The sequence below is a fragment of the Geotrypetes seraphini genome, chromosome 4, assembly GCF_902459505.1.
Source record: "Geotrypetes seraphini chromosome 4, aGeoSer1.1, whole genome shotgun sequence".
NCBI classification, from domain to species: Eukaryota; Metazoa; Chordata; class Amphibia; order Gymnophiona; family Dermophiidae; genus Geotrypetes; species Geotrypetes seraphini.
The window spans coordinates 138,619,422-138,637,934 of record NC_047087.1 but is presented as its reverse complement, the minus strand read 5'-3'; the positions used below and the strand labels follow the sequence as shown (position 1 = coordinate 138,637,934).

Here is an 18,513-nt window from a genome sequence, read left to right as displayed (position 1 = left end):
TGAATGGAGTGCTGCAGGGATCTGTGCTCGGGCCTGTGCTCTTCAACATATTTATAAACGACCTAGAAATTGGCACGACAAATGAGGTGATTAAATTTGCGGATGATACAAAGTTATTCAGAGTAGTGAGGACACAGAAGGATTGCGAAGACCTACAGAGAGATATAGATATGTTCAAGAAATGGGCCACGAAATGGCAAATGAGGTTCAACGTAGATAAATGCAAGGTGATGCATGTCGGTAGCCAAAATCATATGTATGAATACAGGATGTCCGGTGCTATACTCGGAGAGAGCCCCCAGGAAAGAAACTTGGGAGTACTTGTAGACAAGTCAATGAAACAGTCCGCCCAATATGCAGCAGCGGCAAAAAGGGCAAACAGAATGCTAGGAATGATTAAGAAGGGGATCACAAGCAGATCTAAAAAGGTTATCATGCCGTTATACCAGGCTATGATACGCCCTCACCTGGAATACTGCGTCCAACACTGGTCGCCGTACATGAAAAAGGACATAGTACTACTCAAAAGGGTCCAGAGAAGAGTGACAAAAATGGGCAAGGGACCGGGGGAGTTGCCGTACATCGAGACGCTAGAGAAATTGGGCCTCTTCTCCCTTGAAAAGAGAAGACTGAGAGGGGACATGATCGAAACATTCAAGATATTGAAGGGAATTGACTTAGTAGAGAAAGAGAGATTGTTCACCCTCTCCAAGGTGAAGAGAATGAGAGGGCACTCGCTAAAGTTAGAAGGGAAAAGATTCTGTACAAACGTAAGGAAGTTCTTCTTTACCCAGAGAGTGGTAGAAATCTGGAACGCTCTTCCGAATGCTGTTATAGGGGAAAACACCCTTCAGGGATTCAAGACAAGGTTGAACAGAACTTACTCAAGTAAGGCTAAACTTAAATAGGGCACTGGTCTTTGACCTAAGGATGCTGCATGAGCAGACTGCTGAGCACGATGGACTATTGTCTGACCCAGCAGCGGCAATTCTTATGTTCTTATGAAGTCACGAGTGCCAAACCTGTGAATATAACTGAATGTAACTTGCCTTGAACTACCACTGAAAACACATGAGCAAAACATTAAATAAATACTGTATATAAAACCCAGGCTTCACTGTTCTAGCCACTAGGCTTGTTGGTGTTTAGGATAACAATCTAAAATCAAAGATCATGCTTGGGATGTAAGGGGGGGTAGATATCAAGCAGGCTTTTAATCTAACTTTTTTGACTTTATAAACACACACACACAGACTTTTAAATAAAGATGAACAATTAGTTCATTAATTACATGATTAACATATTGTTTAACTGGTGTTAAAAAAATTAGCATGACTAATGCCAGTGTTGGTAGGAGGGATGAAGCAGCAGGGCAGCTCGAGGAGGACCCCACGGGCAGGATGTTCTTCCTTTCTCCTCCCCTGGTCTGAAGCACCCGTCACCTTTTAAAATTGAAGGGGATTGCCGGCACGGCAGCAATTCTCAAGTAGTGCCAGTGGCCTCTTTCACAATCTTCTTCTGTTACAGCCCACCTTTCCTATGATACTAGTTCCTGGTTTTGGTTGAGAGGGCTGCAGCAGAGAAAGAGCGCCGAGGAAGCCATGGGCAGCACTTGAGAATTGCTGCCGTGCTGGTGATTCCCTTGAATTTCAAAAGGTATGGGGGGGCTTTGGACCGAGGAGAATAAGGGAAGGGCCTCCCACCCATGGAAGCCCCCTGGAGCTGCCCTGCTTGACTCCCCCATAATGCTCCTGATTTTACTGCTACTACTATTTAACACTTATATAGTGCTGAAGGGCATATGCAGCACTGTACATTTTGACATTAAATAGACAATCCCTGCTCAGAAGAGCTTACAGTCTAACTTGGACAGACAGACATGACATAGAGGATTAGATATGCAGAGCCCAAGGTGAGAAGAGTTAGGAGTTTAAATGGAGAAATGCTGGATGAGAGAACATTTGGTTGATTCAGGGGTGGGGATAGAGGGAGGGAAGGAGGAGGAAGGGTGAGCTCCTGGATGGAAGGGCAGTTGGGAAGAAAAAGGGAGAGATGGTGGACCCAGGGGTGGTGGGGATGGTGAGAGAGATACTGGATGGAAGATCATTTGGTGAGTGAGGAAATAGGGGGGGGGGACTTCTCCTTAATTTCTGCCTTGGGCCCCAGCAGGTCTGATGATACCAGCCCTGTCTAAGAGTCCTACGTCCTCTGAGCCCCTCCTCCCCACCCCCTTTTGCCATCGCGTGAAGTACAAAATTAGATGCTAATTCCTCTGGGGACTGGGAAATATCTAGTATACCTGAAAGTAGTTCACCTACAGCTACTACTGAGAAAGATGTCAGTTAAATCTAGGAAATATATTCATAAAAGCCATGTTTTTGCCCTTAATTGGCATATGTCTCTACTCACAAGCTCATAGAATTGCCTTTCACATGTCTGAAGGAAATTGTTAACTGGAATCAAAGTTATTGGTTGAATGTTTAGGAACATAAAAGCCATGTTTTGGCACTTAATTGGCACGTCTTTAAGCACAAGAATTGCCTTTCACATAACTGAAGGAACTGTGTTTTAAGGAAACTAGAATCAGAGTTACTGTATTGGTTGAATGTTTAAGATCAATAAAACAAAATCTAAACAGCTGTGTAAATGCTAAATTTATTTCAGTTTTTACATTTAGATCATACGATTAATCATGCAATTAATTTGTATTGATGTGACTGTACAGCCCTATTTTTATTCAATTTCTTGTCCCCTAAGTTTTTTGTTTTTTTTAAAAAAATCATCTTTATTCAGTTTCAAAAGCAAAAATACAGAATTCCAGAAGAAGCAATGCAATAAAACAGAGTGTGGTGCAGTGGTTAGAGCCACAGCCTCAGCACCTTGAGATTGTGAGTTCAAATCCCACACTGTTCTTTGTGACCCTGGGCAAGTCACTTAATCCCCCATTGCCCCAAGTACATTAGATAGAGTTCGAGCATGCTGGGACAGGTAGAGAAAAATGCTTGAGTACCTGAATGTAAACCACTTAGACCAGTGGTCTCAAACTCAAACCCTTTGCAGGGCCACATTTTGGATTTGTAGGTACTTGGGAGGGCCTCAGAAAAAAATAGTTAATGTCTTATTAAAAAAATAACAATTTTCCATAAGAACATAAGAAATGCCTTCACAGAATCAGACCTTAGGTCCATCAAGTCCGGCAACTCTTTAAAGTTTATAAATCTTTCCTTTTGGCTAAGTCTTAATAATAATATTGTAATTTATAGCTAAAGAGGCATATGATCAAGAAACTGTTTTAATTTACTTTTGTGATTATGATAAGCATAACGAGGGCCTCAAAATAGTACCTGGTGGGCTGCATGTGGCCCCGGGCCGCGTGTTTGAGACTACTGACTTAGACTATAAGTGGTATATAAATGCTTAAATAAATGGTAAAAATGGTAAACAACCAAATGTGACAAGAACTGGAGGGGGCCTGGGCTCCAGCAGAGGAAACCAAGTAGGAAGAGAAACTGATTTTTTTTATGCCAAAGTAAGAACCCTCCCACCCACCCCACCTGGACTAGCCCTTCCTCTGAACCCCACCCCCACATACAATTCCTTCCCCCCCCACCCTACCAGAGCCACCCAACCCCTCCCACCCATGCCAGGGGAGCCATAGTAATTTCAGTGATGTATATGGAATAAAGAACAAAAGTCCATCAGACACCTCAAGTTCAGTAGACGACTACGGACTACTGGTGTCATCTTGTTACAAAATGGGGCCCAAATGGTAGTGAAAAGACGTCCTTGGGGAGAGTCAGTATCAGTGATAAATCTCCATAGCAGCTTGCATGATCATCTGGGAGCGCCCCTGAGCCACCGATTGTGAAGTCGCTGTAATTCAATGTTGCAATATTCAGCGTTTACCCAATGCAATAGTAAGATGCAGGAAATCTTGAAGGCCCTCAGGAAGAGGGGGCACAATGCAATAGTGTCCAAAAAGCAGGAGCGGTGTGGGACGCCAGGTGCAAGTCCAGTAGCGAGACAAAGCAGTAGCAACCGCTTTCCAAAAGATCAATATCTTAGGGCAATCCCAAAACATATGTCCCAGGGAGGCTGCCAGTTGCAGACATTTAGGACAGGCGTCAGAAGTACCAAAAGAAGCCAAAAAAGCCCTATGAGGAGAGATATACATACTGTCACAAACCCTCTGCAGCGGCGGGCTGTCGTGTGACAAACACAAGGATTCTGGCGTGTCCCCTCTAACCAGGGGTACCTTCAGGACTTTTCAAGGTAGCACTAGGCAACTGCCCAGGCTTGGGAGAGACAAGGCAAGCAAAGGGCTTCAAAATATCACCAGTCCAAACCAAGTTCTTTAAGAAAGAATAAGATGTTTATTCTGACCCAGAGGTCAAAAAGATGCAGCATAAAACAAAAATCACTTTTGCATTTCATTCAAAAATAAAGTCAATTGTAAAATAAAGATATCACAAAACAGCAAACTCCTGTAGTTGGTTATTCCTGGAATCATGTGCTCTGACTCAGGATTGCTTTACACTGGTGCTCACTCATAATTCAAACTTTCTCTCAGCATTAATATCAAAGGCATGTAACAGCAGATTTCAGCAGCCAAATAAAGTTTGAAATAAACCTTTGCTGTAAATCCAAATTAAACCAAACTCTTTAGGCAATATAGCTACAGCACACTCTTGCAACAGTTCAGCTTTTCCCTCAGCTCCCTCGTGCAGGCAAAACACACACAGCTGAGAGAGATAAGCTAATTAGCTCCTCAGGAACTGGAGCCACGGCAGGATTTTCCAAAGTTCAAAACACCAACTTAAAGGTTCTATCTTGAGCTTGTTCCCAAACTTGACTCTAAACCAATCCAATAGTTTAGGATTCAGGTAAGTATTATTCTTAAACTCAAAAATACTCATAAAGCCCAAACATATAACACATTCTTCAGGCTTGGTTTGCACAGCAGGAAAAACATAGGCAAAAGGGAAAAAAAAACCACAAATTTTTCCCAGTCACTCACTCCCTTCATTCAGTGTCCATACATTCTGTCTGGCTCTCTAGCATAGGGCTAGCTACTTGTACCTCCATGCTTTCCACACCGTCTGGAATCTGGAAGTTTGAAGTGGGGAGGATTTCTTCCAAATCCTGCACGGGCCAATCTGGCACGGTTGTCTCTCCTGCTCTGCTCCACAGCTCCTCACCTGCCTTGGGCTGTGAGAGTGACTCACCCTGGTCACTCGCTCCTCCCTGCTGCTTGTCTCAGCCTGCTTTTAAACAGCTCAGAGCCAATCCCCTTCAGCCTGAAGCGGGGGATGGGCTTTGGCTCTAAAGCAGCTTTTCTCTGCCTGGGTTTATCTAATGCAGCTATATTCCTTGTGGCTTCTCTAACTGCCCTAAAGCCCGGAGGCTGCTGTTGCCAGTCTGCCTGCCTCTGCTCCAGATCATTACTGCTCTGATCATAGGGGCAAGGGAGGTCAGCCTCAAGTTGAGCGCCAGAATCAATCTGATCAGCTCTTCTGCACCTGATCCTATTAGGGACCGAACTAGTGCTGGTGCTGGGTTTGTCACAATACAAAACAGGAACTTATATTTTTGTTCCTATAAAGAAGCATTCATAAATTTCACATTAGTAACTGTACAACAAGCTTTGAACCTTTCCACTGTTAAATGGCCAGCCAGATCTCTCTTCCACTGCGTAACATAATGGTCCCAAGAAATCTCTGGCAATTTATCTAGCAGAATTCTGTGATAACATTTCAAGGGGACCAATAATTGCGCATCCAGCCAATATACATCATTCAACAGATTATTAATAGAACGGTTCAGAGACTCAGCTGGCAAGGTGGCCACATAATGGGAAAGGTGCTGGTAACTAAACTGGTCCCTGGCCTCCAACACATATTTCAAACAGAGGGCAAGAAAGGATCAAAGATGGCCGTGGTCAGTCAACACTTGAGAAAGATAAAAGAGCCCTTTCTGCTCCCAGCACAAAAAAAGCCTGATCTGAGGATCCCGGTAAAAAATGTTTATTGTTCCTAATGTGCAGTAACGGCACGGAAAGCGGAGAATACCCCACCCTATGCCACACCTTGTGAAGGGGGAGACAAAAAAGAACAGCCGGGTCTGGAGACTCCAGGGGAGGGAGAAAGGCCAGGTGTAAAAGTGAACCAAAGTGCAAAGGAGCAGCCAAGGTCATTTCAACTGGTTCCACAGAAAAGTGTGTTGTGCCACGGTACCAATCCCCCAAATGGCACTTGCCACAAGCCCAAGAGAAACGTTCCACACTCAACAAGCCCAGTCCCCCCTTGCACCTCAGAAGATAAAGAGAGTCCAGAGGTAATCTGGCCCTCTTACCCCACCACAGAAACCTGGACAGCATTTTATGTAGAGTGTGCAAGTGAAAGGATGAGAGGAACAGCGGGAGAGTTTGAAAAAGGTAGAACCACTGGGGCATTATGAGCATATTATAGAACGCTATGCGGCCAAGTAATGCAATTGGAAAATGATGCCAAGCCTCCAGCTGGGATTTCAGAGACCGCAATCTCAGTGCTATGTTAATGTCATAAAGAGTAGTAAGGTCATTGGGTAAAAGAATGCCGAGGTATTTAATATGATCATCTGCCCACAGTAAAGGAAAAGGGCCCTCCCATTGAGCATAACTAGCTGGCTGTAAAGGCAGTGCACTGGACTTTTGAAGATTCAAAGTGAGCCCAGAATAAATTCCAAATTCCGCAAGCGAGTCAAGTACCTGGGGCAAAGAGGACTGGGAACGCAAGAGCAGTCAGCAAGATGTCATCCGCATAAGCTAACACTTTCAGAGGGGAAGGTCCCAGGGGCAATTGTAAGGTCCGTAGAAGATGTTCCAGATACAAGACAAACAAAAGAGGGGATAGGGGACAACCCTGCCGGGTACCTCAAGAAATAGAAAACGTGGCCATTCGGGTTCCATTGATCAGGAGCTGAGCTACAGGGTTAGAATACAACAGTTGAACCGCGGCCAAGAACTGGCCATCCAAGCCCTCACGGCGCATAGTAGAAAAAAGAAACTCCTAATTAACTTTGTCAAAAGTCTTCTCGGCGTCTAAACTAACCAGTATCCCCACGATCTCATCCCTCTGAGCCAATGACATTGCCAGTAGCGCTTGACGGACATTAAGTACTGAATGACAGTGTAACAAAAATCTCACCTGATAGCCCCCAATAATGTCTGGTAGATGAGTGGTGAGGCAGTTAGCCTGAAGTTTAGAATGAATTTTGAGATCTACATTAAGGAGGGAGATGAGACGATAATGATTCAGCATTCTTCCCCAGTTTGGGTATCAGGCAGCTAACCCCATACTACAGCAGAGGCATAGTAAGTGGTCAGAGGGGTGATCAGTTCCAAAGAAAGCAAGCGATAAAATTCAGAAGAGAACAAGTCTGGGCCGGGCACCATCCCCCATTTAAGATTTCAGAGCACTTTTTGTACTTCCAGTAACTGGATGGGGCTATTCAAATGGGCTAGAGACGGTTCAGAAAGAGCTGGGATCCCTGAGTCTTCTAAATAATCCTCCAGGACTGGGCCTTCTGGAGTGTCTGGTCAATATTAAAATTTTTTAAAATAAGTATAGAACACTTCCACTATAGCTGTAGAGTTTGTCACAGGATCCCCTGTGGGGGTGTGAAGTTTAGCCACATATAGCGTGCCCTGCCAGTTTTTAGCCAGCAAAGCCAGTAAACGACCTGGCCTATCCCCATATCTGTGAAATTGGAATTTGTGATATAGAAGCATTTTTTTGGTTCTCTCATGAATAAGTGAATTTAGTGCTGTTTGGAAATCCAGGCCTCCCTGTTTTGTGAAGTAGGAGTAGCAAGAAAGCAGGTTTTAGCAGTTCTACAGCAGTGTTCCAAATGGATAATGCCCTGAGCTATACGTTTATTTTGGGCCGCAGTGTATTCCATTATGTCCCCCGCAGAACCACCTTGGTTGCTTCCCAAAAAAGAGCCGGTGATTGTACATGTTGGCCATTAGTAAGAGCAAAGGTATTCCATTTTTCTTTCAGATACGTACCAAAGTCCGCATCCTCAAACAAATAGGCAGGAAATCTCCAGCCCTGGGAGGAGGGGCAGCAAGCCCAGGAGGTCAAATTCAAGCCAGATGAGGGTATGTTCCGATACCTCCATAGGGCCGATCTCCGCTCTCTGGACATGCAAAAATGATTTTTGAGATCAAAATATAATCCAGCCTGGACCAGTTATTGTGGGCTCTAGAGAAATGTAATGTAATTTATTTCTTATATACCGCTACATCCGTTAGGTTCTAAGCGGTTTACAGAAAATATACATTAAGATTAGAAATAAGAAAGGTACTTGGAAAATTCCCTTACTGTCCCGAAGGCTCACAATCTAACTAAAGTACCTGGAGGGTAATAGAGAAGTGAAAAGTAGAGTTAGAGGAAAAATAAAAATAAAATAAACATTTTAACAAGACAGCATTGATCTAAATACTTTGGAAGGTAGAAGAGAGGAGAGAAAGGAATAGAAGCAGAATGGGTCAGCGTCAGTGATGAAGTGGAGCAAGTAAGTTTAGGAGGAGCGATTGACGTTTCCAGAAAGGGCTTCTTCAGGGAAGAAACTTGGCCGACAGTCCCAGGATGCCTATGTCTCCTCCCCTGCGATGTTCTCCCATCCATGCATTCCCTCCAGACACACTGCCCGTGCCCCAGCCGCTCCAAGGAGGCTGCCCCAGATGAGGTCCACGGTGAATGCAGGATTCTCTCCTCTGCGAGAAAGCCGCCCGGAGCCGATAGTCGATCTTCTTAGCGGATTGCAGGGGGGGGAAGAGTTCACACTCTTGGTAGGATCGGGTCTGTGTGCTCTCGGTGGTTGTGGCTGGTCTCATTGCTGCTTAGGTGTAAAAGCAGTTGATCTCCACTGCTGCTGATATTTAAAAGCAGGCAGATTGATCTCTCCAATGGACTGCAGGGGGAGAAGTTCACGCTCCTGGCAGGATCGGGTCTGTGGGCTCTTGGTGGTTGCGGTAGGTCTCGCTGCTGCTTGTATGTAAAAGCAGTTGTTTTTCTACTGCTGCTGATATTTAAAGCAGGTAGAATGATCTCTTAACCGGGATATAGGGGGAGGAGCTCACATGCCTGGTTGGATCGGGGCAAGGGCTCCTATTATAGGCAGCTGGTCTTGCTGCTACTTAGGTGTTAAAGCAGTTGATCTTCCTAGCGGACTGCAGGAGGTGTGGAGCTCACACTCCTGTCATGATCTGGTCTATGGGCTCTTGGTAGTTGCGGTTGGTCCCAATGCTGCTTAGGTGTAAAAGCAGTTGTTCTCCCACTGCTGCTGATATTTAAAAGCAGGTAGATTGATCTATCCAATGGAATGCTGGGGGAAGATCTTATATGTCTGGCTGGATCGTGGCAAAGGGTTCCCGGTAGTGGCGGCTGGTCCTATTGCTGCTTAGATGTAAAAACAGTTGATCTTCTTATCGAATTGTAGGGGGGGGGCGGATCTCACATTCCTGGCATGTTCGGGTCTGTGGGTTCTTGGTGGTTGCGGATGGACCCGCTGCTGCTTAGGTGTAAAAGCAGTTGTTTTCCCAATGCTGCTGATATTTAAAAGCAGGCAGATTGATCTCTCCAACAAATTGTATGGTGAAGAGCATACACGTCTGGCTGGATTGGGACAAAAGCTCTCGATAGTGGCGGCTGGTTTTGGTGCTGCTTAGGTGTAAAAGCAGTTGATCTCCTACTTCTGATGATATTTAAAAGCAAGCATATTGATTTTTCCAACGGAATGCTGGGGGAAGAGCTTACTTGTCTGGCTGGATCAGGGCAAAGGGCTCTCGGTAGTGGTGGCTGGTCCTGTTGCTGCTTAGGTGTAAAAAACAGTTGATCTTCCTAGTGGACTGCAGGGGGAGGTGGAGCTCATACTCTTGGCTGGATCGGATCTGTGGGCTCTTGGTAGTTGCGGATAGTTCCGCTGCTGCTGAGGTGTAAAAGCAGTTGATTTCCCACTGTTGCTGATATTTAAAATGGGCATAATCATGATCTGAGGGGTGGAGGAGGCGCCAGGGATTCAATAACGTCAAAGCTGTACATAGATACGGGATACCCAGGCCACCGGGAGGAGCCCCCCAAGCAGTCCATGGAGGCATCTAAAACTTGGTTCAAGTCTCCCGCCAATAGTAGGGGAACTGAGGGGTCTTACAGTCCGCACATGACCAATTCAGTATAAAAAGCCTGGCTATATAAGTTGGGAGCATAGACATGAATATTCATTTTTAAAACAATATACCTGCCCTGTTTATCAGAATGCAGCAGTTTTATCTCACAGGTAGATGTTTTCTGACCAGGACCGCCACCCCCGCGCGTTTGTGTTTGGTGAAGGAAGAATAGACCTCTCCTACTCAAGAACGACGCAGTTTCTGTTGTTCAAGGTCTGACAATTTCGTCTCCTGGAGGCATGCAATGTCTGCCTTGTGATGTTTAGGCACCGTCAAAATCTTAGATCGCTTCACTGGAGATGAAATCCCTGAAACATTCCAGGAGATCAGCTTAATCCCCCCAGTCATCCCACACCTTTAGAAAAAGGAAACAAACCAGTAGTGGATAAAAACTCAAGCAACAATCTCCCAGGGCCCAGCCCTTCTCCAGGAAGCCCCACAGTAAAATATCCGCATATATCAGGACCATCCCCATAATCAAATCAGAACAGAGCCGTTCCCCTGGCATGCCCAACTCCCCCGAAACCACCCCCCACACACACACCAATCCCCCCAACCCAATCTTCCTTCCCCTCCCCACTGACACCTCACTCACACGACAAACAGCCAAATGTGCAAACCCCCCGATACAAATTCCCATACACTCCAAGCACCCACCACACATAACAAACCAGGAACAGGTTGGATCACAAGTGTGCCTGGATCCCTGCAACCCCGCTGCAAATGGCTTCCCAACAAAGACATATTACCCATCTACCAGATAAGAACTGTGCCATGCCAAAGCAAGTCAAGGACATTCAAGGACAAGGACAAGTCAGGGACATTCAGAGAGTTAACATAAGCCTGGGCAGTCATGAAAGAATCATAGGTCACCCATTTGCCATCAACATACACCTTCAGTACAGCCAGATAGGTAAACATGAATCACCGCTGCTGGTCCACAAGGGTGGCACAGAGCGGATGAAATTGTCGACAACATTCTTGTAAGGCTGGGGGAAAATCCTGAAATATCTTCACTGAGGACCTCTCATAATTCCCGTTTAGCTTTTAATTCACAGAGGATCTCCTGCTTGTGGACGTAGTTCAAAATTTTTTATATGATCACACGATTATAGGCTCAATTATCATGCCAATGACCGACCTGGTGAGTGCCCTGAATACAGAGCAGACCCGCTCTAGCCGAGAGGGTAAATTCCTGGGTCAACCATATCTCCAGTGTGGATGCTAGTTGCCGCTCTCCCAGCTGTTCTGGCAAGCCAACAAACCTCAAGTTGCAGCGCTGTGAACGTTTTTCGAGGTTGTCTAGCTTGTTCATACAAGCCTGCAACTGAGACTATAAACACTGAACCTGCGGAGACAAGGCCCTATCGGCGTCCTCCAATGCGGAAACTTGGGTCATTATTGCGGCTTATTGTTTCTGCTAATAAAGTCTCCATGTGGCCAAGCTGAGTGGAAAGCAAGTGAAGTTTAGGTTCCAGGGCAACTACCACCACCGTCGTAAGCTGGTTTAGTTGCAAGGAAGTGAATGGTGATGTGGTCTCTTCCGCGGTTCGTGATGCCGTTTTGTCTTCCGGTGGGATTTTCTTTGTCCTTTTTTGCCGATTTAGAAGCCATCGGATTCGCAGAGCGGGCCAAATATCTGTCCATAAATAACTCCCAGATAAAATTAGGTGAAAAAGAAGCTCCAAAGCGTCAATTAGTAGCAGTTATTAAGCCAGAGGGGAGCAGGGACCCGAGAGCTGAGCTAGTTAAATGTATCACATGACCCATGTCCCCTTTAAAATACACACTTTCTCAGCAAGCTAATGCTCAAAAGCCCAGATTCCCCACTAGCACAGCAGGCTCCTTTTTCTGTGCTCCTAATCACAGCAAAGCTAGACCGTTTTAGGTGTTTTATTATAATAATCTAAAATCAGAATCCCTAACTATAACTGTTGGTTACTGTATCAGTTATACACTGTTTCTTCTACAATCCTAACCAGGTGTCTTGTATCCACAAATGATTTCTTGCTCCACCAACTGAGTAAAGACAGTTACCAAAGCAGCATCACCCATCCACTCAGCATATCTCAGCTGACAACAGAGGAAAAGAAGAATTCAAAGAGACATCATTTGTCTGAAATAAGTGACTCATCTTCTTCCAACAACCTGGGTCAGTACAGTCATTGAGATAGGCTAAAAATGTGTCCTCTTTAGAGAAAAGAACAAGTCTTCCTTCACATTGTCAATTACCATTACAAAATAAAATACCATTTGTTGTTAACTATATATAGTACTGTATGAAACCCAGTCAAAATTTTGCTGTCTCAGATTTTGGTATTATAAAGGAAATTGAAAATAAAAACCATAAATTGAAATCATATCTTCACTAAATCATGAAAACTACCTAGTCAGTTAATCATAAATTAAAACTTAGGGGTATGTGGGTTTGTTCGTTTTTCATCTTTCTTTGTGCATTCAGAGGCTCTCTGTTATGTAAAATATGGATATAATTAGTATTTGTAACATAATATTTTTCTTTGCAAAGGCTGTGTGTACTTGTATTAATGAATAACATTTTAAACAAATTCTTGTCCTCAAGCACCAGCATGATGCTGAATACTAGAGTTGTGGTCTGTTATATCATTAAAGTTAGTTTTCTGATTTATATTTTTAAGCACTGGTTTATTCAATTTATAATTTGCCTAATATCTTCATATATTTATTCATTATTACTATACCACAAATATAAAGCAATTACAATTTAAGATTTTATTATTAACTTATAAGTTAATTTTTGCTAAACATCCTTCTCTGATTATTAAGATCTGGTTCAGAATTATTATTCCAGTGCAATAGGTGTGTCATTCTAGACAAGTGGGTTATCTCCCCATGGCCACGAGCCATATGCAGAAGAAATCCACTCCAGATTTTTCTGTGTCCCTCCTACTTCCCAGGAAGCTCTACTGCCACCTGCAGTTTTTAAAACAGAGAATGGTCAAGTTTCTGGAATTCTGTGGATTACAGGACCAAAGGCAACATGGATTCACTAGAGGTAGGTCTTGTCAGACAAATCTGATCAATTTGTTTGACTGGGTGACCAGAGAATTAGAGACATTTAAATACCTACGTAATATAAATGTGCATGAGTCAAGTCTCTTTCATTTTGAAAGGAAACTCTGCAATGAGAGGGCATAAGTTAAGAGGTGATAGGCTCTGGAGTAATCTGAGAAAATACTTTTTTACAGAAAGGGTAGTAGATGCATGGAACAGTCTCCCAGAACAGGTGGTGGAAACAGAGGCTTTATCTGAATTCAAGAGGGCCTGGGATAGGCACATGGGATCTCTCAGAAAGAGAAAGATATAATGGTTACTGCAGATTAGCAGACTAGATGGGCCATTTGGCCTTTATCTGCCATCATATTTCTATGTTTCCTTTCTGCACATGAGCCTTCTGCTTTTTCTCTTCCTTATTTTCTTCAGTGTTTGTCAGCCTTTATTCGTTGATTTCAGTGCTCGGAGCTTTCACCTTGATTCCAGCTCTGCCTGCGTGGAGAAGAAGCAGACTCTGGTCAACAGCTGACAGACTGAAACCTGGTGGTACTATATTCCTATCCCTGGACAAGTATTTTTGGAGCTCAAGGCCATCCCCACTTTTCATTCTCACCTACTGTTTTGCAAGAGTTTGAGAACAGCTCTTTGGCACCCATAGGAGGCTCAGTGGGTCTTGCAGGGTACTGGTTGTGTTTTCACCTCCCCCTTCTCTGTTCATGCGCCAGTCGATCCTTGGGGTGGAGGTGCAGTTAGGCATTGTGTCTGACTGGCAACCTGAAGATTAGCATTAGAGAGGCATTTTCAGATTGAGGCAGAGTTTCTTCTCATTTCCAGCTACTGTACAAGAACTGGGGCAGGCTGCAGCACATTCCCAGCACAGGTTACTGAAAGGCTGTCACAGCCTCTGAGGTGAATCAGGGGGTGTTTTAAATACAGGTTTTTATCCCAGGACAAGCAGGCATCATATTCTCACATGTGTGTGATGTCATCCACGGAGCCCCAGTATGGACAGCTGCTAAAGCACTCTTACACTTTAAGAACTTTAGAAAGTTCACGACTGACCACATAAGTGTCTTCCCGCCCGACATAGGCACAGCTCCTCAGTTCTCAGTTTTCCACGGAGCTTTCCCGCTTGCACGTTCTCTGACTTTTTTCTTCTTCTTTACTTCTTTTCTTTTTCTTCATTAAAATAATTATTTTTTTTTTTTTAAAGTTTCTTTTTTTCAGAAGCCATTTTCAGCCTTCAGGTTTTGATTTGGCTGAGGTGGTTTTTCCTTCCATGTGCGGTAGGTGCCAGTGCACTATTTCTTTAACTGATCCACACAAGTGGTGTATTCAGTGCCTGGGCTTGGACCATCACGTGGAGTCATGTATACACTGTTTGACCTTGCAGAAGCGCTCCATTAAAAACTGCCTTCTACAACAAAGACTTATTTTCGGTACCATGGATACATCTCAGGTACTTTCAACACCATCCAAGCCATCAACATCGAAGGCATTGTCATCGACTGAGGTACCAGCTTCCATGCCGGTGTCGCAAACTATAGCTCCGTCAGGTAAGCCAGCTTCCCAGACGGGGTCTCAGGCCACGAAGGTATCGAATCTAGTCATAACGGCCAAGCTGGAGACCACACTATCGGAAAGATGTGTTGAGAATTGAGTCGGTTCAGCGAATGGCTACCAAGATGGTCTTGGGGCTCAGGGATCTCACGTATGAAGAAAGGCTAAAAAAACTGTGGATGTACTCACTGGAGGAGCGAAGAAGAGAGAGGGGGGACATGATTGAGACCATTAAGTATATCACAGGGCGTATAGAGGTGAAAGATGATATCTTCAGTCTTATAGGGCCCTCGGTGACCAGAGGACACTCGCTGAAAATCAGGGGAGGGAAATTTCAAGGTGATGCTAGGAAGTACTTCTTCACCGAAAGGGTAGTCGATCATTGGAACGAGCTACCTCAGCAGGTGATTGAGGCCAACAGCATGTCAGATTTTAAGAGAAAATGGGATATTCACGTGGGATCTATAGGGGAGTAAAAGTCAGGGTGTGGGTCATTGGTATGGGCAGACTTGATGGGCTGTGGCCCTTTTCTGCCGTCAATTTCTATGTTTCTATTAATGTGGCTTGCTTCAACTTCGAGGGGTGAATCTTCCTCAATGTCATCCTCTCCGGAGCAAGTTGTGGCACCATTGATACTGGCATCCAAGCATCAGGTGTCGGTGCAGGCTTTTAAAGAGAAGCTCGATGCTCTCTTTCAATTGGGTTTGTTGGAAGACCATGGAATAAAGGGAGTGCTAAAGGAGGACAAAGCAATGGCCGACAAACTGAACACTGTCACACCCCACAAGCTCTGTTCACTGCAGCGAGCTGTGGACCCCGTGACCGTAACTGTTCCAAACGTGTACCCTTTAACCAGGGTATCCTTCAGGCCTTCTTAAGCGCCTGCCTAAGGTACAACTAGAGGTTCCATGTCCTTACAGAAACCAGGCAAGGGAAAAGAAATTCACACACCTCCAAAACAGGTTAGAAGAACAATAAGGTTGTATTTTATTCCTATACTTCTGGTTTACTTTGTCCAGGTATTTCTAGAACATTGCAACAATTTTCATACAGGATGTAGAAAACACAAAACTTTAGGTCAAGCTGACCACTCTGGTTTTATACATACCAGCCTGACTCTAATGTCCAAAAGATAAGCTCAAAATAAACACTTTAGGCTGGACTACAAAATGGGGGGGGCATTGTTGGGAGACAGCAGACTTGAGAGAGACTTGGGTGTGCTGGTGGATGCGTCACTGAAGCCATCTGCACAGTGCGCAGCAGCCTCGAAAAAAGCCAACAGGATGCTGGGCATCATAAAGAGGGGCATCACAACCAGGACGCGGGAAGTCATCATGCCATTGTATCGAGCGATGGTGCGTCCGCATCTGGAATACTGCGTGCAGTATTGGTCGCCATATCTCAAGAAGGACATGGCGGTGCTTGAGAGAGTCCAAAGGAGAGCGACGAAACTGGTAAGAGGGCTGGAACACTGCCCATACGCCGAGAGGTTGGATAAGCTGGGGCTCTTCTCCCTGGAAAAAAGGAGGCTCAGGGGAGATATGATAGAGACCTTCAAGATCATGAGGGGCATAGAGAGGGTGGATAGGGACAGATTCTTCAGACTGAAGGGGACAACAGGTACGAGGGGGCACTCGGAGAAACTGAAGGGAGATAGGTTCAAAACAAATGCAAGGAAGTTTTTTTTCACCCAGAGGGTCGTGGACACTTGGAATGCGCTGCCGGAGGAGGTGGTCGGGCAGAGTACGGTACAGGGATTCAAACAGGGATTGGACGGATTCCTGAGGGATAAAGGGATCGTGGGATACTGAGAGAAGTATCCAGGAAATAAGTATAGAAACCCGACCAGGTCGTGCATGTGCAAAACCGGAGGGTTAGGACTTCGATGGGAAGATAGGACTTCAATGGGAAACCAGGGTGGCAAGGGGGCCCCTTCTGGTGATTCAGACAGGTGACCTGTTTGGGCCGCCGCGGGAGCGGACTGCTGGGCATGATGGACCTATGGTCTGACCCGGCGGAGGCACTGCTTATGTTCTTATGTTATGTTCTTATGACTCCAGTTTTTTTGTCATAGTCCTCTTCACCAGCCTTTGGTGTGTCAAGGATGGCCTCAGCAAAATTCCCTCTCCAGGCAAAGGCAGAAGGAAAAACAAAAACTATACTCCTGCAGTCCAGGCAAAATAAAGTTTACAAAAACCAGAACACAAAGCTGCTGCCATTGCAGCCCTGCTTCAGAGTGACTGTAGATAAGGAATTCCTCTAAAAGGAGCTTCCCTGTACTTGCAGCGGAGCCTTATCTCCCTTAATTAGCCTCCAGCTGGACTGAGAGGGAACAGACAAACGCTCAGTAATATAGTCAAATGTCACAGTTCAATTATAGCAGTGCTTCTGAGATCAGAGCTGACAAGCGTACAGAGATTGACACACAAGCAACTTCAATCTCAAAACTATCAAGCAGAAAAAAGAAACAAAGGTAAGAAAAAAAAAAAGCAAAACACTTTCAAACCTCTGCTTAGTTTGTATCCATTGCCTCCAAGCGTTCACTAGGCAGACTAGATACTCCAATGTCCATTGGTTCCCAGTTTGGTAACTCTGTCTCAGCTTCAATATCCAGCACATCGGACATGTCCACCATGTCCCAGTCGTGGCTTAATTCACCAGTCTTCAGTTGAGGAGGAAAGTGTTCTCTTGTGTTCCGCCACTTATTTCTGTCAAATGGGATGATCAGTGACCCTCAGAAAAGCACATAGACAATGTAAAAGCATAAACAATAACCCTTTATTATATATATATATATAAATATGAATATAAGAATTAAATAACTTCACCGTATCCCAGGCAACGACCAGTCCTTCACAATTGGGAATCCCTGCAATTGATAGTTGGGTAGACACAGGAAACTATCCCTTTAGACGTCTTGGATTCTAATGTTAGGGTCAGAATTCTGGTCTTATATAGGATGAAAACTGCGGAGTTCATAGTAAAAACAGAAACAGCTGGTCCAGCGTTCTTTCGGCACACCCGGTGTTCTTTGTTTTGACAACACCCAGGTCAAAGAGGTCAAGATAGTAGATACTTGTTGTGGAAACCTTTGATGTTGTTTGGTTTTACTGTCCTTTTGATGCTGTTTGGGCAACTCCCAGGTCAAAAAGGTCAAGATAGCAGATACTTGTTGTGGAAACCTTTGATGTTGTTTGGACAACATTCAGGTCAAGGAGGTGTGAAATCAGCTTCCAATCTTGTTTTTACTGTCCTTTTGATGTTGTCTTGGCAACACCCTGATCAGATAAGCAAACTTGAGGAGACATATTACGTAGTATGTTGAGTTTCAGTTACCCCCTGGCCATAGGCATAACAGTCCACCCCTGGATCCTCAAGTCTGCACCTCCCAATAAGAAATCATCCGAATAAAGGGAGAGAGTGTCCGTTTGTATACACAATAGGTAAACCCACAATTAAGAAATGTTAACATAAGGATAGTTAAACAAAAATATAGAGTAAGGAATGAAGAAACACCTTTTGTGCCGTAGCCCTCCCTCTAGTAAAAGCATCCCTCCAAGAGTGTGCAGTGGTAGCTTCAATGTGATCTGCCACAGAATGCAAGTTAGTATTGCAAAATTCAGTATCTATAGGATTGCTATATTTTGCATGGCTTTCTTTATAGATGGCAATCGGCAAAAGAAAAATTAATATTCACATTTGATACTGAA

At 44.5% G+C, this 18,513-nt stretch overlaps 1 protein-coding gene across 2 annotated transcripts in view; it reads left to right on the top strand.

Annotated features, from left to right (window-relative positions):
• Positions 1-18,513, top strand: part of LRRC36 (leucine rich repeat containing 36) — a 668,251-nt gene that overhangs the window by 605,471 nt on the left and 44,267 nt on the right. Inside the window, exon 14 of one of the 2 annotated variants that reach the window (XM_033941088.1) lies at positions 12,193-12,362. The exons of the other annotated variant lie outside the window; for it this stretch is intronic. Coding sequence (XP_033796979.1) covers positions 12,193-12,362 — 170 coding nt within the window. The remainder of the gene's footprint in view (positions 1-12,192; positions 12,363-18,513) is intronic. 2 annotated transcript variants of the gene reach the window in all.